The sequence below is a fragment of the Geotrypetes seraphini genome, chromosome 3, assembly GCF_902459505.1.
Source record: "Geotrypetes seraphini chromosome 3, aGeoSer1.1, whole genome shotgun sequence".
NCBI lineage: Eukaryota > Metazoa > Chordata > Amphibia > Gymnophiona > Dermophiidae > Geotrypetes > Geotrypetes seraphini.
The window spans coordinates 233115715-233142508 of NC_047086.1; the positions used below are offsets into that span (position 1 = coordinate 233115715).

The 26794-nt window shown below is 42.3% G+C and overlaps 1 protein-coding gene across 10 annotated transcripts in view; it reads left to right on the top strand.

Moving 5' to 3' along the window:
- The window catches only part of LAMA2 (laminin subunit alpha 2), a 1204230-nt gene that overhangs the window by 1086211 nt on the left and 91225 nt on the right, over positions 1-26794 (top strand). For all 10 annotated transcript variants that reach the window (XM_033936921.1, XM_033936924.1, XM_033936922.1 and 7 more), the window contains 3 exons: positions 8312-8432; positions 18588-18764; positions 21393-21541. In XM_033936921.1, the coding sequence (XP_033792812.1) occupies positions 8312-8432; positions 18588-18764; positions 21393-21541 (447 nt within the window). The remainder of the gene's footprint in view (positions 1-8311; positions 8433-18587; positions 18765-21392; positions 21542-26794) is intronic.

Consider the following 26794-nt stretch of genomic DNA (forward strand, 5'->3'; position numbering starts at 1 on the left):
CAACCCAATATCTGCCTTGCCTTAGATGAAGCCTTCTCTACTTGATTGGCAGTTTTCATGTCTGCACTGATGATTACTCCTAAATCTCGTTCTGCTGAAGTCCTAGTTAAAGTTTCTCAGTTCAAGAAGTACGTCCTGCATGGATTTCCGCTTCTGAGGTGCATGACCTTACATTTCTTAGCATTGAAGCCTAGCTGCCAGGTTGAGGACCAACTTTCCAATGTAAGCAGGTCCTGCGCCATATAATTCTGTAAACTGCATTCACTTACTATATTACATAGTTTGGCGTCATCGGCGAATAGTGTTATTTTACCTTGAAGCCCTTGAGTCAAATCCTCTATGAATATGTTGAAAAGGAGTGGACCCAGGACTGAGCCCTGCGGCACTCCACTGGTCACCTCCGATGTTTTAGAGAGGGTACCATTAACCACCACCCTCTGAAGTCTGCCACTCAGCCAATCATTGACCCATGCAGTTAGTGTCTCTCCTAACCCCATCGATTCCATCTTGCTTAGCAGCCTGCGGTGTGGGACACTGTCAAAAGCTTTCCTGAAGTCCAGGTACACGACGTCCAAAGACTCTCCCAAGTCCAACTTTCTTGTTACCCAGTCAAAGAAGCTGATGAGATTGGATTGGCAGGACCTACCCTTGGTGAATCCATGCTGACTGGGATCCCGAAGATTCCCTTCATTCAAGATCGTGTCCAATTTGCTTTTAATTAGTGTTTCCATGAGTTTGCACACTATTGATGTGAGACTCACTGGTCTATAATTCGCAGCCTCTGCCCTGCAACCCTTTTTATGCAGAGGAACGACATTAGCTAATTTCCAGTCCAGGGGAACTTTCCCCTTACTTAGGGAGAGATTGAATAGCTCAGCCAACGGTTTTGCCAATTCTCTGAGCATTCTTGGGTGCAAATTGTCTGGTCCCATGGCTTTGTTCACCTTGAGTCTTGCCAGTTCACTGTAAACTTCACCTGGTGTGAACTCAAAATTCTGAAACGGGTCTTCTGTGCTTTGTGTTGCCTTCAACTGGGGACCGTGTCCCGGTGCCTCACAGGTGAAGACTGAGCAGAAGTATTCATTCAGTAGTTCGGCTTTATCGGAATCTGCTTCCATGTAACTTCCGTCCGGTCTTCTAAGGTGTACTATCCCGCCTGTGTTCCTTTTTCTGTCACTAATATACCTGAAGAAGGATTTGTCCCCCTTTTTAATGTTTTTTGCCAGAATTTCTTCCACTCGAAGTTTTGCCTCCCTAACTGCCATTTTGACCGCTGTAGACCTGGTCCTATATTCTACTTTTGCCTCTCTTTTCTCCGTGCGCTTGTAGGAGAGAAAAGCTTTTTTCTTCTCCTTAATGAGGTGCGAGATCTCCACGGTGAACCATTGGGGTTTATTGTTTCTTTGTCGTTTATTTACTGATTTTATGAAGCGGCTAGTTGCTTCATGTATGGTTGATTTCAGTGTTAACCACTTAGCTTCTACATCATCGGTCTCCGCTTGGTCCTGCAGCGTCTGATGGACGAAATCTCCCATGCGTGCGAAGTCTGTGCCCAGAAATTGAGTACCTTTGTTTTCGTGTTTGATCTAGGGAAGCCTTTCCTAAGGTTGAACCATACTATATTGTGGTCGCTGGAGGCTAGCGTATCTCCTACTGAGACCTCTGAAACGCTTTCCCCGTTGGTGAGTACCAGGTCGAGGATCGCCTGGGCCCTAGTGGGCTCCGTTACCATTTGTTTGAGACGTGCTCCCTTTATGGAGGTTAAGAGCCTCCTGCTACCGCTGGTTGTCGCTGAAAATGAGTTCCAGTCTGCATCAGGCATATTGAAGTCCCCTAGCAGTACAGCTTCTCCTCGTAGAGTGATATTCTCTATGTCTTCAATTAATTCTGCGTCCATGTCTTCCAGTTGTCTTGGGGGTCTGTAAACCACACCTAGATACAGGCATTTTTCTCTGCCTCTTGCCAGGTTTACCCAGAGGGACTCCCCGGTGTACTTGACATCTGTGATCCTGGTGGTTTTGATGTCCTCTTTAATGTATAGAGCTACCCCCCCTCCTAACCTGCCCTCTCTGTCCTGACGAAGTAGATTGTAGCCCGGTATAGCCATATCCCACCCATGTGAGTCTGTGAACCAAGTTTCAGATATTGCCACCACATCTAGGTCGGCATTCCTTATTTCAGCCTCCAATTCTAGAATTTTGTTACCTAAACTGTGTGCATTGACATACATGGCCCTCCATATCTTGTGTTTGCTAAGTCCCTGTGAGGCGTATCCTACCCGAGTCGGTGTGACTCCCAAAGAACTGTTTGCAATGTGGGTACTTACCTTGGACATGGAAGCGGAGTTTCGACTCACCTCATCAGGATAATTCCTTTCTGCACTAATATGTGAATGGGTACCCTCCCCCGACTTACCTAGTTTAAAGCCCTGTGAAGCAGGCGGGCTAGTCGGTGTCCGAAGACGTTCTTACCCCTACTGGTCAGATGGAGTCCGTCTGGTCCCTGAAGTCCTTGTAGCGCTTCCCCATGGTTTAGGAATCCGAAGTTCATATCCCGGCACCATCCCTGTAGCCACTCGTTCGTCCTCAAGATACGTTCATCTCTGGCTCTTCCCTTGCCTCTAACTGGGATAATAATAATTGTACAACTCCAAAAGGAAACTGTAGGCGATATGTTTAAAAAACAATAATATATTTTTAAACACGATATGTTTAAAAAATCAATGACGCAAGGTACAACTAGCCCATGATAGATGTAAAATAGCTGAGCCAAACTTAGGTCCTCTTTAAAAAGACGTGCTATGCGTTTTAGCGTGGATTTAGCGCGTGCAAAATCAACACGTGCGCTAACCGCTAACGCGTCCATAGGATAACATGCATGTGTTAGAGTTTAACGCGTGTTTAGTGCCCGCTAAAAAGCTTAGCACACCTTTGTAAAATAGGAAGTTAAAACGGAAAAACTACAAAGGGATTAAAACCAAAAAGGGACAAAATAAAATACCATGTGAATTAGCAACATATGTTTGAAAATATAATAATAATAACAACAAAAACCATTACGTGAAGCAGAGAAAACGAATAGGAATACGGAAAAACACTAGCATCAGTAAAGAATGAGTACCAGAAAAAAGCAATACTTACCAAAAAAGCAATTGCAGGAGTCCAGTGCTCCTGCGACACAGTGGGAGACTGTGAAGAGAGCCGCAGGAGCTTGTAAAAATGTCAAACGTGGGGACATGAGCTGATTGGGTCAAAAAACTGTCTACCGGCAGGCCAGTTCTAGTAGACAATCGGTATTTTCTCACGGGCCAAATATAATTACACTGCGGGCCAGATTTGGCCTGCGGGCCTGAATTTCATACCCCTGCTCTAGAAGCTGCTGCCCTGGGCGACTGCCTAGTCTTGCATAATGATTGGGCCAACCCTGCAGAAATAACAGAGACAGGCGGTACCTTATAGACAAACAGAGTTATTGAAGCATGCGTTTGAAGCATCAGGATCCACGTCAGCAAATAACACAAACACCTCTTTCAAATTCAGATATCATATACAGTATATATAGTATTTCACACTCAGCCTCCTTCAGTAAGCATTTGAAGCAGTTTTCAAATCCGCATGGAATGTTTTTCAGCATAATTAAGAAAATAAGAACATAACAGCTGCCATACTGGGACAGTCTGGAGGTCCATCAAGCCCAGTATCCTATTTCCAATAGTGGCCAATCCAGGTCATGAGTACTTGGCAAGATCCCAAAGAGTAAAACATATTTTATGCTGCTTATCCTAGGAATAAGCAGTGTATTTCCCCACATCCATCTTAATAATGATGTATGGACTTGTCTTTTAAAAAGTTATCCAAACTTTTTATAAACCCTGCTAAGCTAACTGCTTTGACCACATTCTCCGGCAACGAATTCCAGTTTTTTTTCTCCTGTAGTTGATAGTTTTTAAATAGGTATAAATCTTCTTTACTTAAGCCATGGATTTCTAAAAGATAAAAACTGAGAAATATTTTCCCCAAATGTTCAAGCTGGGCTATGTCTGGGCACCAGCATTTAAATAATCTGGGTCAGTAGCAGCTCTTAGAAGTTATACATGTACAGTTGATATTCATTGCCATACCTACATGGTTAACTGGGTGTACTTAAGGCTGCTGTACATTAGCTATGTAGGCAACAGCACTAAATATTACCAGTGCCCGCATAATTTCCAGGACTGCCCTAACTCAGCCCCCAGACTGCCCTGACTCTGCCCAGACAGTGCTACAGCAGTCAGAGGGAATATTCAGCAGCACTGCCTGGTTAGTGCCATTAAACAAAGGGCTGGAGGAGTGGCCTAGTGGTTAGAGCAGCTTCTGCCTCCCCCACCCTGCAGTTGTGAGTTCAATCCCAGCCTGCTCCCTATGACTCTGAGCAGATAGGGAAATATTTAATAATACCTGATTACTGTTCAAGGTATTGTAAACCACTTTGGGAGAATGTCTTCATGAAAAGGCAGTTAATAAAAATCCCTTCTTGAGATGCTTATTGTGATTTCACTAGGCAAGAGCCTCTCCTACCCCATTAAATCCTTTCGAAGATCAGGTCCATGATTTGAACAGCATTAAAAAAATAACCCCCCTCCCCCTTTTACAAAGCCTTTCTTAGGCTTTTTTTTTTGCCGGCCGCAGCAGTATTAGCCTAACCCATCTTCATAAAAGGAGCCCATAGTTTTGCATACTCTGTGATAGAATCTGCTCATACTGAGTTAACTGGCTTACAAACATTTCTCTTTTGAAAGTGATTTACAGCATGGCATGGGTCTTAGCATATCCCTGATTGACCAAGGAGGACATTCACATAACACTACGTGCAGCCCAAATGTTAGCAATGGATTTTCAGAGGCCCTGTGGCCCTCTTCATCCTTAGCACTCTGTTCAGTCTGGCTTCTCCAGCTACCCAATGCTGGATCATATTGCAAATGTGAATAATTAATTTTTACACTTTATTCCTCCTGTGCATGTATAACAACCTCACGCTCGTCTCAATGTGACATTTGGCATGAGGAATGATATAAAAAGGTTACACTGCTATCACCCCCTGTCATGCTGTGAGGATTAGAAAATGGAAAACTCATGACAACAGATCTACTGCAAGATGCAACCAGAGAAGCCTATTGGAATTTCACAGCGGCAGTGGAACTTGGGAGAAAGGTTTAAGTGAATTAAGGGCTCCTTTTATGGAGCCACGTTACCGACTTTATCGCACGCACATTTTTAGCACGCGCTAATCCCCACGCTAGCCGAAAAACTACCGCCTGCTCAAGAGGAGGCGTAGCGGCTAGCGTGGCCGGCAAATTAGCGCACACTATTACGCGCGATAAACCCCTAACGCGGCTTCATAAAAGGAACCCTAAGTGTTAGTGGGTTTATAGAATCTCCTTTTTTCCCCTAAATTTACTGTACCGTAATTCTCTAAAAACAATGTTTTTCTTGCTAGAGGGGCTCTGCCACCAGAGTGATTGCCCATCCTCCTTAGATACCTTCACCTTCAGCTGCAAACATCCAATTTAGCTGATGGCCAATTAAATGGCATCCTCTATCATGTGAAATGCCATTTAAGTAGACGTTACTATTATTTTTGCCCTGTCCCTAGGGGCTCCTTTCTTTTCCTTATCCTCTCTCATTCTAGTGTAGGCATGTTGTTTAAAATTGCATTAGCTTGACAAAGTACAATTTGTAGTGAAAAGTGCATGCAATTTTGAGTAAACAATTTTTGTCAAGCATACATGACAAAAAAAAAACCCTGCCTACGGTCTGTCAAAACACAGTGTACATTGATAACAAAAAGGTGTCTTTCTCTACCCATCAAGACTTTCTTTTTCCTGTGAACACGCTGGCTACATTTTTCTAAAATCCTTGGAGAAATATTTTATGCCCACTTATTTCATAGCTCACTGCCTTTAAATGCTGAGATGACAGCTATCAGAAACAATGGTGGGAAGAAAGTAAGAGCGCCGCCATTGTTGACCAATATGATATATATATGCCCTTAAATCGCTTCATCATGATGGAAGGTGATGCAGTGTGTGCATGCTTGTACTGTGGACTGGGGCCTTATTTTCCAACCAACTTATAGCAGACTTATGAGTTATTGTCCCTTTACTTGGTTATACAGATGTCAGCTATAGGTAGTCACCGCAGAAGGAAATGTCTTTGAAGAGAAAGAAATGCTCTTTGATTTATTACACAACAGAGTACAATATCCTATTTGCTGTGTATGAGAAAGATAACTCATGTTTGTGCTATGAAAATCCCTTCCACCACTAACTCCGTATCAAGGGTTGCTGCAAATGCTGATGGATACCTTTGTAACAGCTTGCAGAAGCAGAGTACAACTGGAGGAATTGACCCTTTTCTCCTTTATGGACGTCAGCTGTGCTTTGTGTCACTCGCCTTTGTCTTATGCTTATAAATATGTGAATCCTTCAAGCCTACAGTATGTTTATGTTGATTAAAATGTGATGTCCTGCTGAAGCTTACAACAATTCTCAGCAGCTCGCATTAAAAAAATGTTATAATGCCCCTGTATCGCTCTATAGTGTGACCTCATCTGGAGTATTGCATTCAATTCTGGTCTGCTTATCTCCAGAAAGATATAGTGGCTCTAGAAAAGGTTCAAAGAAGAGCGACTGGGGTTCAAGAAAGGATTGGACAGTTTCCTGCTGGAAAAAGGGATAGAGGGGTATAGTTAGAGGATTACTACACAGGTCCTGGACCTGTTGGGCCACCGCGTGAGCGGACTGCTGGGCACGATGGACCTTAGGTCTGACCCAGCAGAGGCATTGCTTATGTTCTTATGACATGTAATAAAAGAAAGGAACTTCATTATATATAGGAAAGACCTGCACAATCAGATGAAGGAAACAGGGAAAAAAAATGAAAAAGGGTCTGCTTACCTTCTCAGAACCCCTATACAGTATATAAAAATACCTATATATCTTATTAATAAATGTGATAATTTTAAGGAATGTCCAAACTGAAAGCTACTAGCAATTTAAAAAAAAGAGAAAGTCTTTTAAAGAAGCTTTAAAATTCAATTCAAGATGAATGTTATTTGGAAGTTTATTCCAGGAACTGGGTGCTAAATTAAAAAAAAGCTTACGTCTGGTAGATTCCCCAGGTAGGGTCCCTTTTACTAAGCTGCGATAGCGCACTCAATTTAGCGGGCTAAATTGCCGTGCAGGCTAGACACCCAGGTTTAGTGCACGCAGCAATTCTGCACGCGCTAAAAACGCTATTGCAGCTTAGTAAAAGGAGCTCTTAGTTTTATGAATTGCTGACAAAACTAATCTATTATCATGGAGAGACATAAGCACTGGTGACAGAGTATAAGGCAGGGGTAGGGAACTCCGGTCCTCGAGAGCCGTACTCCAGTTGGGTTTTCAGGATTTCCCCAATGAATATGCATGAGATCTATTTGCATGCACTGCTTTCAATGCATATTCATTGGGGAAATCCTGGAAACCCTACTGGAATACGGCTCTCGAGGACCGGAGTTCTCTACCCCTGGTATAAGGAATGGTTAATGAATTCAAATAGCTAGGTTTTAAAGCAGTGTCTCTCAAACTTTCTTAACTCCGGCACACTAAACAGAGCAAACATTTTTCACGGCACATTATAATTGAAAGCTAATTTCCTTACTAATAGGAGCTTTAAAACTAAAAATATGGCTTCCAATAACAAATGTCTCTTCTCATTTTTAAAGGTAATTGGTACATTTCAGCTGGTAACTTTGGGTATAAGTTTTTATCCTAATGGTTTACTTTTTGCTAGTGTTGCTTAATTTATTAAAATGAGTTCTAATCCAATTTTATCTAAACTAGAAATGGGTTTTACAATCTTTCCCAGAAAATAAAAAATAAAGCAACTTAAAACCAGCGTGTTCTAGTCTCTCTTTGTCAAAATTAAGTGAGGGAAAAAAAAAAAAATCAGTGAAACACTCTCTTAAAGTTTTTTTGGAATGCTAAAAATGATCACTTTTTTTTGTGCATCGGAAAGCCATGTTAGAGCATCAATCGCTCTGGTAGTTTACATGGCATTTCAATATTAATGACATTATTTGCATGGCCAGATCATAGGATGAGTGATCCTGCAGAAAACCACGTGGTGAGCCATTTTCTGCAAAGGATCGGCAAAGCCGATCGTCGCTAAACCAGTCAAAATCTGTTCAGCAGCGATCGTTTGAGGATTGCTGACTGTAGTGCATCTAGCCCAAAATCTCTGTGAATCATTCTTAAAGTTCATCAGCTTTGTTTTGTGTCTTTGTTTTACAGACCTGAAGTAAATTTAAAGAAATATACAGGATGCCTAAAAGATATTGAAGTTTCACGAACCCCATACAACTTATTGAGCAGCTCCGACTATGTGGGGATAACCAAGGGTTGTTCATTAGAGGTATGTTCCTTGTTCACACATTGAACTGTTTATAATTTGCTAATTCTCCATGCACTCTTTGTTTCAAAGATTGACTAATGTAGTTTACACTGGATTTTCAAATTCAAATGTGAAGTGTGTGCAAACACTCCAGAACTCAGCACTCAGATTATTCTAAAATATCATTGGTTGCCAATATCTTACAAGATTAAATTTAAAATACTAGCCTTGCACATAAAGTATATTACAGGCAGTCCTTGAGTTACAGATGCCCGACTTAAGTACGACTTGTACTTAAGAACGTGGTTGCAGGTTCATTTGATTTTACTGAGCAGTATTTCCAGTGGCATAGACTCCTACACTTCTCCTGTAGCAAATTCAGGAATGATGCATGGCCACATTAAGAACAGTGTGTGGTTGTGCATGCTGTACCTTAGAGGGAACACTGGCCGGGACATATGACCCTTTTCTCAGCTGGGAGCAGAAGTAGGAAGCAAGAATCTTAACATCTGCAAGTTCTGAGTTACATACAAATCTGACTGAAGAAAAGCTTTAAAAATGTAACTCATTTTTAACTCAGGAACTGCCTGTATACTCAATTACCAAGTTACTTATGTCACTGTTCTTCAACTGCCGGTCCACAGACCGGTGCCGGTCTGCAGAAAATTCCTGCCGGTCCGCGTAGGACTGGCGAGATCAACATCTGCAATTTCCTGCCTGTCCGCGCAGGACTGGCAAGATGAGGCTGTAGTCCGCGCAGGGCCGGAGACATCATGGTGAGCCTAGGACAGTTGCTTTCTCCCTTCCCAGCATCTCTCTTTACTTACCAGCACAGCGATTCACAAAGGCAGCCTTGGGGCTTTTGCTGAGTCGCGGCTGCCTCTGATGATGCAACTTCCTCTTTCCTCAGAGGCGGTGTGACCAACAAAGGACTTGAGGCTGCCTTCTTGAATCGCTGCGCTGGTAAGTAAAGAGAGCTGCTGGGAGGGAAGAAAGCCACTGTTAGTGGCTGGGAAGCTGCTGGGCATGGTAAAAAAAAAAAAAAAAGGGACAGCTGCTATTGGACCTGGAGAGGGAGAAAGAGAGATGCTGCAGGGAGGGGAGGAGGGAAAGTAGTCTGGGAAGCTGCTGGGCAAGGGAAAAAAGGGACAGCTGCTACTGGACCTGGAGGGAAGGAGAAGGAGAGATGCTGCTGGAAGGGGAGGAGGGAAAGGAGTCTGGGAAGATGCTGGGCAAGGAAAAAAAAGGGACAGCTGCTACTGGACCAGGAGGGAGGGAGAAGGAGAGATGCTGCTGGGAGGGAAGGAGGGAAAGGAGTCTGGGAAGCTGCTGGGCAAGGGAAAAAAATGGACAGCTGCTACTGGACCTGGAGAGGGAGAAGGAGAGATGCTGCTGAGAGGGGAGGAGGGAAAGGGAAGGGAAGGGAAGAGAGTTACTGCTGGACAGGGGGAGGAGGGAAGGGAGAAGAAAAAAGGAAGGAAACAGCTGGCAGTGAGATTAGAGGAGGGGATGGGGAGAGACAGGAGTGAGAGGGGAAGGGAGGGGGTCAACAGAGAAATAGAGAAGGACAAAGATGCTAGATCTGATGTAGGAGAGATAAAAATGAAGAGAGCAATGAAGCTGGAATGAATCATGTAAAAAGGAGAGAGGGGGCACAGGCTGGATAGAAAGGGGAGAGGGGCATAGAAAGAAGACAAATAGGGGGAGAGGTCAGACAGTAGATGGAAGGGGCAGATGCTGGATTGAAGAGACAGAGAGGTCAGACGCTGGAAGGAAGAGATTGAAAAGAAGACGAAAGTAAAAACCAGAGACAACAAAATGTAGAAAGAAATAATTTTATTTCTATTTTGTGATTAGAATATATCAGATTTGAAATATATATCCTGCTAGAGCTGGTGTTAGACATAACTGGGGACTGCAAAGTCTAGACAGTGGCTTTGGGCTCTCTCTGACCAGGGGGGCAGTTGCCCTAGTTGCACTCCCCTAACTCTATTCCTGCTATGTGTGATTGTGATATTCTGTTAGCATGATATTTCTGTGTAGCATTCTGTAATAATTTGGCATATTCAGTTTTCTTGATAGTAGAGGGGATATATGTGAAGGGGAGGGGAGACAGGGGTTTTGTTGATCCTTGCTCTGTATTATTTGTATTTATAAAATGACAATTGTACAGAATATTGTTTCTTTTTATACTTTAATAAAATACATTCAGTATAAAATCATAACTGAGGCTTGTGCGGATGGGATCAGATGGTTTGCGAGGACCGATCTCACGGAAACAGGGTTTTTAAATTTCAGTCATAGTAACATAGTAACATAGTAGATGACGGTAGATAAAGACCCGAATGGTCCATCCAGTCTGCCCAACCTGATTCAATTTTAAAAAAAATTTTTATTTTTTTTTATTTTTCTTCTTAGCTATTTCTGGGCAAGAATCCAAAGCTTTACCCGGTACTGTGCTTGGGTTCCAACTGCCAAAATCTCTGTTAAGACTTACTCCAGCCCATCTACACCCTCCCAGCCATTGAAGCCCTCCCCTGCCCATCCTTCACCAAACGGCCATACACCGACACAGACCGTGCAAGTCTGCCCAGTAACTGGCCTAGTTCAATATTTAATATTATTTTCTGATTCTAAATCTTCTGTGTTCATCCCACGCTTCTTTGAACTCAGTCACAGTTTTACTCTCCACCACCTCTCTCGGGAGCGCATTCCAGGCATCCACTACCCTCTCCGTAAAGTAGAATTTCCTAACATTGCCCCTGAATCTATCACCCCTCAACCTCAAATTATGTCCTCTGGTTTTACCATTTTCCTTTCTCTGGAAAAGATTTTGTTCTACGTTAATACCCTTCAAGTATTTGAACGTCTGAATCATATCTCCCCTGTCTCTCCTTTCCTCTAGGGTATACATATTCAGGGCTTCCAGTCTCTCCTCATATGTCTTCTGGCGCAAGCCTCCTATCATTTTCGTCGTCCTCCTCTGGACCGCCTCAAGTCTTCTTACGTCTTTTACCAGATACGGTCTCCAAAACTGAACACAATACTCCAAGTGGGGCCTCACCAATGACCTGTACAGGGGCATTAACACCTTCTTCCTTCTACTGACTACGCCTCTCTTTATACAGCCCAGCATCCTTCTGGCAGCAGCCACTGCCTTGTCACACTGTTTTTTCACCTTTAGATCTTCGGACACTATCACCCCAAGGTCCCTCTCCCCGTCCGTGCATATCAGCTTCTCTCCTCCCAGCATATACGGTCCCTTCCTATTATTAATCCCCAAATGCATAACTCTGCATTTATTTGCATTGAATTTTAGTTGCCAGGCATTAGACCATTCCTCTAACTTTTGCAGATCCTTTTTCATATTTTCCACTCCCTCTTCGGTGTCTATTCTGTCCTAGTAGTTTGCTGGTCCACAAAATAATTTTTTTTTTTCCCGCCGGTCCATAGGTGTAAAAAGGTTGAAGAATACTGACTTATGTAACCGTGGAGTTTTAGGCAGTTACCTTAAGCTAATCCGGATGCTGAAGAGTGGGGCACACAAAATATTTTATTTGTTTGGGACCAGTGCCAGAACCAATTTTGAAGCTGGGGTAGGGTTACCTTATGGCTCCAGGAAAAGGAAGGTGGATTGAGACATCTGGGCTTTACTTCCATTGCTTTCAGTGGAAGTAAAGGAGAGAGACTGAGACATCTGGGATTTACTTCCATTGAAAGATTGAGATTTTAGACACCTTTTTCCAGAGATGGTCACGTATAGTTAAATAAGAGAATATGGCATTCCCCTTATTGAACTGGGGAATGCAAGTACAGACTTGGCCCAAAGCTATCTGACACCCTAAGCGAACCTTTAGGTATTCACTTCTCCATCCTAGCTTGGCACAAGGCTCTTCCCACAACCCATCATATTTAGCATTCCCCTTCTCATGCCAATCCCTCCACAGTCGAGAATCTCCATTACCTTTCTCCTTATCTACTCCCAACCCCCACCCCTTGGTGTCCAGCTTATCTCTCTTTCCTTGCTCCCCAACTACCAGCATAACTTTCCTTACCAACTACCCCCTCCCCCCCATAGCATCTGAGGTGTCCTTCATTCCTCTCCCTTTCACTTCAGAATTTTTGAAGGGGTTAATATTTTGCCACTGGGGAGGGTATGACAACCATTCTTTTGAGAGGACTTAGCTGATTAATATCTGTTTTTATTTTGTTTTTTAGCATTAAACCAACTACAGTTAGGTAGAAAAATTTTGACTAGTAGACATAGGTGAATATTCAGTCAAAAACCTAGGCAGCTAGGTTCACCTGAATATTTACATATGGCTGGTTGAAATTAGCCAGTTATCTTATGCAAGCTGTCAAAAACTATAACCACTTCCATGTACTGTATTCTGTTGAACCTGAGCCAGGTTGACGCCTGTCCAGTTTGAGTACAACCTGATTCCGTTACACATTCCTAATGGCATTAAGGAAATTAAGACAGAGCATGTGCTCAGCTAGAATGCACTTTGCTGTCACCCAGTGGCTGGAACTAATATCTAACTGAACTGCACTAACAAAGTGATACATTTTTAGTGGAACCCTTTACACTAATGAAGGAGATAAATTACAGTCTTGGGTACTGTTCATCAAGGAGTTTGCATCATTGTCAAAGCAAAACCATACAGGTAGTTTTGCTATGACTATAAATCCAAAAAAACAAGAAACGTTGCCCTTCCTTTGACCATGGCCCCACAATGGGAATACATCTGAACACCGTGTAAAACAGCACAGGCAGTTTTGCCTGCATTCAAGTCAGGTAATAATGCCCCCTTTTTTGGCTAAAAATATTGTTTTACTTATGGAAGGAAATACCTTTGATTAACGCACTCTAAACATGTGGAGGGTAATTTTCTAACTAAGTAACTTTATTACATAAAATTCCTGATGTGGCCACGTTTTACCAACGGCTGCGTCAGAGGCAAAGACAAACCATAACAAAATAAAATATCAAATCAAAACATATAAACAATAAAAATTAACAACCCTGAGGAACTATGCATGCATATTAAAAAATATAAATAATGTGAAAATGAAATGAGTTTATATTTATATGTTTCGATTTACCAGCTCAGCTGATCGCAGCTCCCATGAGTCCTGCCAGCAGGTAGAGAGTGGCAACAGTCAAGAAACAGCTGACAGCCCGGGGGAAATCAGGAACTACTGAGCCTGCTAAGAAGAGCTGAACCTACCGCTTAGAGGCACAGTTCCTCCCCCTTTTTACCTGGCTATTCCGCACAAATAGTATGCATATGTTTTGCACGCTATTTAAGCTGAGCATCACCCGGTAAAGAAAAATCACTCTGAACCCGGTATTTTTTTTTTTTTTTTTACCAGGTTGCTAGAGCTTTGAGCATCGGGCCTTGAGTTTTGTACCTGTGGATTAAAAAGCTCTATCTGCAGCCATGGAGGGCCATTTTTGATAGGATGTCTAAAAGTCCGACTTTGGATGTTTCCCACAAGACATCCAAAAATCAGGATGGAGACATGTCTATATTTGAAACCGATAAACATCTAAAAAAATTTTTTTTGCAAAAATCACCTACTTAGACCTCTTGGCTGTCAGGCCATCTAACCTTAGAACTCCTAACTTTTTTCGCCATTTTCGACCACAAAAGCATCCAAGTTCAAAACATCCAAATCCAGACCATTTTGACATGGGAGGAGCCATCATTGTAATGGACTGGCCACATAGAGCCATTAGGTGTTAATAGAGCAATGGGGCACCTTAGAGGGCACTGCTGTGAACTTCACATAAAGAGTGCCAGAAGTACATCGCACCATAACCCCCTTTTTAATGTATGGTGAGCCCTCCAAAACTCCCCCCAAACTTACTATACCCACCTTCCTACCTCCCCAATAGCCCTTATGGATGCAGGTGGCACTTATATGGCAATATAGTAGGCTTTTGGTGGGCTCACACTTTCCACATAAATTTAGTGGTTAGAGTGGCTTATGGGCCTGGGTCCTCCTCTCTTTGGCTCACTAGCCAACCCACCAAGCTACTTAAGACACCTGTGTGCTACTCTACTACGCTTTCAAATACCAAGTGCTGCTGTTTCATTCAGATCTTTGAGGTGTGGGAGAGGGTCAGTGGCCAATGGAGGAGTGTAGGGGAGGGTCATACCTTCATGTATCCAGTGGTCATCTGGTATGATTTTAGCACTTAGATATTTTTAAAACAGGTCTAGCTCTGGACGTCTTAAGTTCCATGCAGGACGTCTTGGGAAACATTTTATTATTGGCATAAGACGTCCAAATCTAAACTCATCCAAAGCCTGCACATAATACACCTTCAACATCCCCTGCTTTAGTCTTGGACACACAGCGGCTAGGATACCTCTCAAGACGTCCAGAAAGACAGTTTTGAAAATCGGCACTTGGACATCCTGGTGATTAGGATGCCCAAATGCTGGTTTATGCCCTATTTTGGACATCTAATGAAAACCTAGGCACTTGCTTCACCTATATTTTGAATGAAGAGTACTATCATAGATCGATCCTTTCATGCAAGACGTTACCTCGCAAGTCTGCCCCACTTCATTCGACGAGCATTAGTAATGTTGATTTTTATGGGTCCTCAGAGGGCCACCACGCACTCAAATGTATCTCATAGTGCGGGGCTTTATGCACCCTTTCGTCACTGGACCTATATTTTTTATATGTCTCATAAATGCTATTAACATAACTTAAATATAAATATGCTAAAAGTACTTAGCTTAGTGACGCTAGTCGGGAGGGTAGAAAACATCAGTTATCCAACATGTTTCGCCCAAATGACAGGGCTTTATCAAGGCTCCCTCTCCCTAGAAAAATAAAAGATATGTGTATTTTTCCTAAATGCCTAGCCTCTTACCATATTACTTATATCAAGTGTACCATATTCATTATAAACTTTCAACCTCTTACCGTTTGAAATCATATTCTCCCACCAATGCGTCAGAGACGAAATGGCGGTCACGCTTTTAGTCAGCTGTTTTATACGTATACACGACAACCACGTCCCATACTATTGGGGACGTCATTGTGTGACGTAGAGCCCCGCACTATGAGATACATTTGAGTGCGTGGTGGCCCTCTGAGGACCCATAAAAATCAACATTACTAATGCTCATCGAATGAAGTGGGGCAGACTTGCGAGGTAACGACTTGCATGAACGGATCGATATTTTGGACATCTGCATTTTTTTTTTTTAATGAGCCCCTTTGTGTGTAGATTATCCCTCAGGAACTGAAGATTATCCCTCAGTTCCTAATCCACACATTTCTATTCCACACATTTCTATTCCACACATTTCTATTCCACACATTTCTATTCCGCTTAACCAGTTAGCTCAAGGCAGATTACAATAAAATAAGATAAGATCAAGTACAAAATATCTAGAGAATCATTAGGATAAAGCCATACAATTTCCCCGTAGTTACAGATTACTTATGAGAAAATTATAGAGAGAAATGATAGATTTTAACTTCCTTTCTGAAAGAAATGTAACAGTGTAAATCTCTAATTTTACACAGCAACAGATTCCAAAGTTACGGACCAATACCTCGAAATAACTATTAACCACCAGCAAGTAGACACTTTATGAAAGGTTGAAGTTATTATTATTATTATTATCGTCAGTCTAATTTCATTGGATGTTCTTAAATCTCTAGATGCGACTTTGACAGTAACTGAGGACAGATTCCCAAAGAATCTTAAACACAAAAATTAACAGTTTGAAGTGAATTCTTTAATAGGCAGCCAATGCAGGTTTTTTTTCAACAATGGACTGGCCTGACCACAGCTTCTTCCTCCCAACAGCGATTTAGCAGCTACGTTTTGAATTATTTGAATTCTTCTAAATTTGGAATCCTGAAGCCCTTATAGAATGATATTGTAACACTATAGCTTGATTTGTTGATAGTTTTGCTCTTGTGTTACTCCATCCTCCTTAACTTGCAGAAAATCTTTTGAGAGATGTGATAGAAAAACAATTTAGAAAATACCTTACTCTCCCCTCCCCTCCCCTCCCCCAAACAATAGGCTATGACCACCAGAATTTAAGCAAGATACAAATCAATATCAATATATGACCAAGCTCCGTACAAACTGGGAAAGAGACATCCATACCAGAGCCCATAATATCAAGACTACAACATCAGATATAGCCAATCTCCTATCCAGACCATAAGCCATAATCATATGCCTATATGAACACAAACCAAGTTATCTGTGTCAAGAGCCCTAAGAAATAATGTAATCCCTGGTTATGGCCAAGCTCTTCTAAATTGTAAATCACATTGAACTCCTTCTGGGCCATATTAGGGATCCATAAATACAAATGTGAAGTAGTTTAATGCAATGATTGGTTACTGCTTCCATGCTTATTCTCTGCCCATTCTGCACTCCTAACCACGCCCCCTCAAAAAATTTACAAAAAAATTAATTCCACGCACTTAGCACATACAAATGCCAAATGTACCACAGGACGCTTTAGTGTGTCCAGCATTCATCTATTTTTGTTGTGTGAGGTATGCATTAGAACCTAACTCAGCTTAGTAAAAGGGCTCCAATATGTCTAGAATTATAATTGGGTCAGTATATGTGGAGAGCACTCACATTGGCAGCTACATGGCAGCAGTGATGTCGGTCGTTTTCCATAAAGTTGAGAGGCTGAATTTAGGGCAACCTTTCTACTGTCCTGAATTAAATGACCTAGCTATATATCTGTAGATAGGTGGAAAGTCCTTGCTCAGCACCAACACTAAATAGATAGAAAATGCCAATATCTATGTTTCTCAAAACACACTTGGGGCTCCTTTTACTAAGCTGCGATAGCGTTTTTAGCGTGCGCAGAATTGCCACGCACGCTAAACCCACGCTACGCGGCTAGAACTAACGCCAGCTCAATGCGGGCGCTAAAACCGCTATCACAGCTTAGTAAAAGGAGCCCTTGGATTTCCTATATGAAACAGGGAATGCACATCTGCACTGTAGGCCCGCCCAGACCACTCCCTCTCCCTGCCAGAGCTGAAGCAGTCCACTGCCCAAGCCCTGAGCTCCATGCCACCTGAGGAAGCTGTGTATGCTCAGTTCAACATGGGAGTGCCAGTGTCGGCAGCTGCCAATTTCCTCCGGCAACATGGAGCTCAAGCAGCAGACCACGTCAGCTGGCGGGGTTTGAGCAGCCCCATCAGCAATGGTGAAACTCTACGCTTCTTTTGTCATCATCATTATTGCCGGGGGAGGGGGCAAGAACACCTGAGAGGAGCTCTCTGGCCTAGGGTGCTGTGAAAATTTTGCTTTAAGACTAAGGACACTGTGAACCGAGAAAGTTTTGGGAACCCCTGCTGTAAAGGGGGCCCAACCTTAATAGAATACATGCCTAACTGTGGGTTCTGGAATTGTATTATTCTATAACATGGCACCTCATTTTTGGAAACACCTTTACCCGTTCCATGGATATGCCCTCTTTTCAGTTGTGCATGGGAAACATTAAACGCCAGGTTATAGAATGTGCAGAGAAGATTTACACGCAACAGAAGCTATCTGCTTTTTAACAAAGTTTAAGGCTCTGGTTCTCATAGGGCCGCCTAACTTAATTGGTTTAATTGGCGATAAATGACGCCATGCTACCTTGCCATCTGTATGTACTAAGGTTCCCTGCATGTGAATGACCCCTGCTTTGAGTTGATATCCAAACGTCAGGGCCTCTCCTGATGGTGAAGTATTGTCATATATACCAGGATATGCTTCTAAAATAGCTACCATGGTAACGCTGAAAATTAACAGATAGGACACTTACACTATACGTATGTTTAATGGTGGCAGCTAAATTTTTGAATATCAACCCAACCAGCCCAATCTTGAAAAGAGAGAATAATTTGTCTTATGAAACAAACACTATTGTGGCCCAGTTTCCTAGGAGGTCAGTATTCAAACAAGAAAGAGAATACTGTTAGAATTTATACTAGTTGCTTTCTAATGATGGAAGAAGGTTAAAAGTTGAACTGCAGTTTTCATGGATTTCCAGTATGTTCTCAGAAGGGACCCCATGCAGCCGGAGTGTGCCCAATTAAAGCAACTGGACATATTGCTATGTCTTCATTTTTGTGGACTAACAATTTTTACACATTTTCCTTTTCTTTACACAGAAAATACACACTGTGAGTTTTGCCAAGCCTGGGTATGTCGAGCTGCCACCAATTTCATTTGACACTGGCACGGAGATCAACCTGTCCTTCAGCACTAGAAAGGAGTCTGGCATCATTCTTTTTGGCACCAGCGGGGCTCCAGTTCCTGGAAGGAGGAAGCGCAGGCAGATTGGACAGGTATGGCGGGGCAGGGAGGTAGAATAGAACATTCTGGGCACCTTCAGGAAAAGAACAGGACTAATGGAGTCCTCATGATTCTGCCCAGCTTGAATATCTACAGAAAATTATGCGAGGATACATGTCTGTGGGACAAAACAGAATACCCTATGGATTGACCCAATGTCTTTTTTTATTGTTTTAGAAAAAAAAAAATGCTGCAACTTGAATATCTCTGGATATTTGTCCCAATCTCTCATTCTTTCTCCATTTTACAGAGACCGTAATTATTCTAACAATTGACCATAATAATAAACAAGTATGTATGACACAGTGGTTAGAACTACAGCCTCAGCAACCTGAGGTTGTGGGTTCAAATCCCACATTGTTCCTTGTGACCCTGGGCAAGTCACTTAATCCCTCAAAATATAAGCCAGATGTGAACAATTGTTCAAGGAGGAAAATCCTGAGACCCCTGTATGGGAAACCTCTTCTAACTTAAGAGGGTTGGTTAGCATCACTGGCAATTAGAAGAGGTTTTCCCCACAGGGGTCGCAGGCTTTTCCTTCCCTCCACCACAGATTCAAAACAAATGCTAGGAAGTTCTTCTTTACCCAACGTGTGGTAGACACCTGGAATGCGCTTCCAGAGGACGTAATAGGGCAGAGTACGATACTGGGGTTCAAGAAAGGATTGGACATTTTCCTACTGGAAAAAGGGATAGAAGGGTATAGATAGAAGAGTACTGTGCAGGTCCTGGACCTGTTGGGCCGCCGCGTGAGCGGACTGCTGGGCGCGATGGACCTCGGGTCTGACCCAGCGGAGGCAATGCTTATGTTCTTATGTTCACCTTTTACAAAGTTGTGCTAATGTCTTCCATGCTCAAAAGCCCTGAAGCCCTTTAAATTGCTACAGCCTCAGGGCAGTTACCGCAGTGGAAGCCACTAGCGCAGCTTTGTAAAAGGGTAGGGAGGGGGTTAATTGGCACTAACCATGATTTGGACGCTGACCTGGCTACGCACTATTCTGTAACAATTGGTTCCTAAATTGGATCACTTGCAACTCAAACAGGGGTGTAGCCCTGGGAGGGGCTTAGGCAGGTCAGAGGTGTTTGCAAAAGATGCACACAGTATTACAGAATAGCAGGAATCTGCACCCAGTTTGCATGCCAGGATTTATGCCAGTTTTCAGCTGGCATAAGTCATCATGCCTAAAGCTGAGCACCAAATATGGCACTGAACACAATTCTATAAAGAATATTCATTCCGAAGTGCCCTTTATAGAATAGATTCTTTATTTCATAAAACCTTCAAAATATTGCTGTTTTCAAAACAGTTAACAAATTAGCGTCAATGATTTCTGGCCTACGTTTTTTCTGTATTCTGCTTCTTTATTGTAATTTAACTAATGATTGTTAACTGAATCGAGCCCCAATTTTTAGAGATGATCCGGTCTACAAACTTAAGTTTTCATTTAGTTTAGAATTGAGTGCTGAATTTGATCGTTGAATTTTCAGCACATGTACAACTGATTTCCAATCACTTTTGAGGAACATGAGTGTGGAGAAAGCATGGTGGCTGCTCGGGGCATAGGAAGGTGGGGGCAGTGGAAGGAGGCTACATGGGGAGAGCTGAAATCTTATCACAGCAATTCAGTGAAGCACTTGATTTTACCAGCATGATCTTTCTGACTGGCTGCAATAGGAATGGAGGTCTGTCTGGCAGGCTATGCAAGGAGCCAGATTTAAGATTTTGATGCCAACATTTAAGAATAGGCAGCAGATCCCAGGGAGCAAGAGGCAGGGATATCAAAGATTGGAGAGCCAGAGGAGACACAGAGGAAGACAGCGGTGCTGCAGTGGTACCCTTTTGAAACACATCATGCACATGGTCCTAAAGTAAGTGGGAGCAGGTTCCTCTTTGTTCTAGGTATTTGGTGCCGTTAAAATTTGGAACTCTAGACAATTGCCTATATTCCTATATCTAAATCAAGGCTTGGGATGTTTAGTGGCCACATGTGCTATTGGTACCTATCAAGGAGGTTTAATAAACAGGAGATGATAGGAGCAGGCTTGGCCCATTAGCTGATGTGAAACTAGTAGGCGGAGCTTGTCGCTATATTGATTCACCCAAAACAGCCTATTAGAAACCAAGGAAGTTTAATTGACAGGAGATTACAACAATCAGAACTATGTTTTGAGTATATCAAGTTTGCAGCAGCATGAGGAGGTGACTTCAGCATTGTCACGTAATGCTGTCTCCTGTTAATGTAACCTCCTTGGTACCTATGCACAATAAATTATATGGATGTGCACGGCTGAATTTGAGCTCAACATCTGATCTTGTATGCTCATTGACCTTAATAGAATAAAGCAAAAATGGTCTCGTATAAAGAGAGTTATGGCTAGTAGACAGGATATATCCTTTCAGCATGGAGATGAATGGGCTTGCTAGTCATTTTCTGTCACCCTCTACTACATTAACCTCCTCTTTTACTAAGGCGTACTAGCCGATTTAGCGCGCACTCAATTCTAACACGACCATTATATTCTATGGATGCATTAGCATTTAGCGCACGCTAAAACAGGTAGTGCGCCTTAATAAAAGGACCCCTAACTGTGTTACCCAGCAGCTGTGTTGCATTTTGCAGGCTTACTATGCAGTGTTCCTCATCAAGGGTCGACTAGAGGTGCACCTGTCAACAGGCTTGCGAGAGGCTCGAAGAATCGCCATCCGACCCGAGACAGGGGAGTTTCATGATGGTAGAGAACATTCCATCCAGATAGAAAGAACAAAAGGGTAACAAATAGAATCTAATTTCTGCTACTTTAATCAACATAACTTCTGCACAAGACATAGACTCCTTCATTTCGTATAAAATTAACACTCTTAAATTAGAAAAGATAACATGGTTGCCATTTGCTGCACACCTTTTAAATATGATGCTATTTGTCCATCTGATAATGGCTAAGCTGTTATTGTATCTTTATGGTCCTTGTAGGGGCAATTTCAAACTGCCCATGTTGTTACACAGTCTATAGTAGTTTTAACCCAGAGATTTTCACCTATACTTTCACTGTGATCCATGCCAAGGGTTTAAACTACCTGTAAAGATTTCTTTGATTAAAAAAGTAATATGCATGAAAAGCCCCTTGAAAATGAGAAATGGGACATGCAGATCTGAATATTCACATTTCCCTAGTATTTTACAAAAGGTTCTGCTGTACATAATTTATTAAAGGTTCTACAGTGTATTCAAGATATTGGCAAATATACCTGGCTATTAATCCTACCATTTTGCTAGTGTACCCACTATATTCTCCTAAAAAAGACTAATCCTAAACTAATGAGATCTTTATTTAAACCTATCCAAGAGAAAGACTAAGGATCTCAAGTGCCCGCGGTCAATTACCATTAGAACAAGTCTTAGTTATTGACTTGAGATAGGCCGCAAGCAGGTCAATAACTAAGATTTGTTCTAACGGTAATTGACCGCGGGCACTTGAGATCCTTAGTCTTTCCCTTGGATAGGTTTAAATAAAGATCTCATTAGTCTAGGATTAGTCAAATATACCTGGCTGCCAATCGACAAACAATTTATATTCAAACACCTAGTAATGGCCTACAAACTTCCGCCCTATGCTCCAAAACAACTGCTTCGCTCGCAAGAAGAAAAGTGATGACAATCACTCTTGGGACACACCTTCCACCTTAAGAATGCCCGGAAAAGATCTTACTCGCACTACCTACCACACCTCTGGAACAAACTACCTACACACATAAGATCACTAGATGGTCTACTGAACTTCAGGAACACAATAAAAACTCACCTCTTCCCCTGACCTCTCATGAGAGTGTGCCAATCCAAATTCCATGGACTTTCTGAAAAGGGCCCCGACCCTCCACTGTCTTGAATCTCAAACACTGATATGAATCATCCTATGTCTGACCATGCCATGTTCATATGTTCATTGTATGCCATGCCATACAATATCCTACTACACTATGCCATACAGTTTACCATCCTTGTCCTACTATACTATACACCACATTTACCATACTATGTTTGCCATACTATGTCTGCCATGCTACAATCTCTCATACCATATTTGCCACACAATGTTTGACGTTCCATGTCTTCCACGCTTTGTTTCATCATACACAGTTGCCTTACCATTTATGCCAAGTCGTGTTATACTATATTAGTCATGTTTACCATGCTATGTTTTGCTGAATGCTTCTATCATGCTTTGTTAACTATGTTTTGCCATTTTGTCAGACAATATTTACCATGCTATCTTTTGCCATGAATATCTGAGAGTGTGGTGCAGTGGTTAGAGCTGCAGCCTCAGTGCCCTGAGGTTGTGAGTTTGAGCCCACGCTGTTCCTTGCCCCAGGTACATTAGATAGACATGGAAAAATGCTTGAGTACCTGAAGAGAGTGTTGGTTTAAAAGTTGGTGGCCGAAATATAAACAACCTGCGCTATGCAGATGATACAATGCTCATCACTAGCAGCAAAGAAGACATGTTGTATCTACTGAGAAAAGTCAAAGCTGAAAGTCATAACATGGGATTAGAACTGAACATAAACAAGACAAAGATCATGAACTTGATGAAGATTTTGAGCTTAAAGGCAATAGAATAGAAGTTGTAAAGGATTTCAATCTCCTGGGCTCTTTTATAAACAAAGCAACTAGCAGGGGGAAAATACTCCACAGAATAGCACTTGGTCGCCTTTCAATGAAGGTGCTCAACAAAGTATTCAAAGACAAGGAGGTAACACTCTAAATGAAGATAAGATTTGTCCACACATTCATTTTCTCAGTGGTCAGTTATGGTTGAGAAATCTGGACACTACGGAAACAACACAGAAAGAAGATTGACTCATTTGAGCTTTGGTGCTAGACAAGAATTTTAGGCATGCCTTGGGCTGCCAGAAGAAATAAATTGATTCTGGAAGATATCAAACTGGCTATGTCCAAATGATGAAATTACGACTGTCTTATTTTGGTCACACCATCAGAAGAGAGAGATCATTGGAGAAGGACATCATGTTTGGGAAGATCGAAGGAACCAGGTGAAGAGGGCGACCTGCAATCATATGGCTGGACACATTGAAAACAACCATGGGATGATACTGGAGGACCTTTCTGGACTAGCACAAAACCAATTTCTTTTTAGATCCACAATTTATCAAGTCGCTAGGACTCGAACATGAGTTGATGGCACCTAACAACAACAACCTGAATAAATTCATGTAAACCAGGGGTGCCCGCACTTTTTGGGCTTGTGAGCTACTTTTAAAATGACCAAGTCAAAATGACCTACCAACAATAAAATTTTTTAAAAACACAAAGCACACTGTATGCAGAGAAAATGTTAATTATCATTTATATTCCGGGTTGGTTTTTTTTCAAAGAGGTCAAGGCAGATGATTCTATGCACTGTCACCTCAGTAACAACCATACAAAAATAGCAACTATACTCCCTCCCTTTTTACTAAACCACGATAGCAGTTTTTAGTGCAGTGAATGCCCCACGCTGCTCTCAAGGCTCATAAGCTCCCTGTGCTAAAAACCGCTATTACGGTTTAGTACAAGGGGGCCATAGTGCAAAATATAGACAGCAGATATAAATTCTCAAAACGGACACATTTTGATTACTAAATTGAAATTAAAATCATTTTTCCTACCTTTGTTGTATGGTGATTCATGAGTCTCTGGTTGCACTTTCTTCTTCTGACTGTGCATCCAATCTTTCTTCCCTTCTTTCAGCCTGTATGCTTTCAGCTTGTATGCTTCCTCTCCTCCAGACCTCATTCCCTCCCCCAACTTTTTCTTCCTCTCTCCCTGCCCTTTCTTTCTCCCTGCCTCCCTTTTTTTCTCTCTCTTCATGCCCCATTTCTTTCTTTCTGTTTTCCTTCTTTCCTTCTGTCTCCCTGCCTGCCCCCTTTCTTTCTTTCTCCCTACCCTCCCCCAAGCCTCACTGCAGCTGCCATCGGTGAACAGGCCCCCAAGCCACCACTGCCCCAAGCTCTCCCTGCTTCCCTGCATCGGGCTGACCAGCTTTCCTCTCTCCGACATCAATTCTGCCATCAGAGAGAAAGTTCCGGGCCAGCCAGGCAGCGATTGGCTGGCCCGAAAATTCCTCTCCGACGGCAGAATTGACATTGGGGAGAGGAAGGCTGATCGGCCCGGTAGATTGTGAACGCAACGCGAGTCTATCACGGAGCCTGGGATGGGCTCCGCGATCGACTTACTTTGCCTTAGCGATCTATCGGTCGATCGTGATCGACGTATTGGGCACCCCTGATGTAAACCATTCTGAGCTCCCCTAGGAGAACAGTATAGAACATAGAACAAATAAATAATACATTTGCTGGCATTTACAGCAGATGCAATGAGTTTATAGAAATGGTACACATCGAAAATGAAAACAGCATCACCCAGCAGCTTGCAAAGCCCTTTATCATGTGCTGCTTCACTACTTTCCATATTCCTCTGCCAGTCCCACTCAAACTATTCATGCTGGCAGCAGTTGAAAGATCAGAACATACTATTGAAGCTTCCCGTGTTTCTCTCTCAATCTTAAAGTTGGTTTGTCCGGGCAAATATACTCTTCTTTCAGTTCTGAATTTCATTTTTTTTTTTTTTTTATTCATTGTAATTTTTAAAGGAAAAAGGCTCACAGGGGTCAGTTTTATCTGATATCCTATCCATACTTGATTTTCAAGATATGTCTGGTATAACATGAGGACTCTGCCTTTTTTTCTTTTTTTTAAGTTCAGTAAGTTTTATTTATTTTCAAGCATAAGTAAACAACAAGAATTGGTCATGTCACAATAGAGCAACCAGAAAACAATAGTGAGGACTGTATACAAAGTGCCACTAAATTTTATACATCAAAATGCAATAAAGAAGCTGTAAACTATTAGTGAAGAATATTGAAGATGCCACTGTCAAAATCTCATTACCCATGTATTTCTCATCACACTTAGATTGCCTTTTTTTGCCAATTCACACATAAATGTGGATTGCAGCTGCACACACATGTAGGCACCATTATTTCTGGGCTTGACGTACCTCTTGGGTTTTTAAACTAATAAATGCTGGCAGATATAAATCAGTATGATCCATCTAGTCCAGGGATCTCAAAGTCCCTCCTTGAGGGCCGCAATCCAGTCGAGTTTTCAGGATTTCCCCAATGAATATGCATGAGATCTATGTGCATGCATTGCTTTCAATACATATTCATTGGGGAAATCCTGAAAACCTGACCGGATTGCGGCCCTCAAGGAGGGACTTTGAGATCCCTGATCTAATCTGTCCAGTAAAGTAGTTAACATACCTGCCATTCCTCTTTTTGGACATGTGAGAACCATCTAAGCTTTTCTATACTTTGATTCAATTGATTCCATGTGTTTATCCAATGCTTTTGGTCAATTCCATCACAGTTTTGGTTCCCACCATCTCCACCAGAAGGACAGCCCAGGTATCCACCACCCTTTCCATCAAAAAGTATTCCCTGATGTTGTCCTGAAGTTTACCTCCTTGCCTCCTCATTTCATGGCCTCTAGTTCTACAGCTTTCCATCTTTGACACCCCTGCCCTAGAGGAAAAAATGGCAGACATTTAAATATTTGAAAGATATTAATGAACAAACACATCTCTTTCAAAGTCCCTCCTCGAGGGCGGCAATCCAGTCGGGTTTTCAGGATTTCCCCAATGACTATGCATGAGATCTATTTGCATGCACTGCTTTCAATGCATAGTCATTGGGGAAATCCTGAAAACCCGACTGGATTGCAGCCCTCGAGGAGGGACTTTGACATCCTTGCTTTAGGGTATACGTATTCAGGTCCTCAAGTCTCTTCTTGTACATCTTTTGGCACAGACCCACTTCAATTTTGTTGCTTTCCTCTCATCCAGTTCAAGTCTTTTTTTACATCCACAGCATAATACAGTCTCCAAAACTGAATACAGTACTCCAAATGGGACCTCACTGATGACCTATACACGGGCCTAATCACCTCCTCCATTCAGTGCTGCAT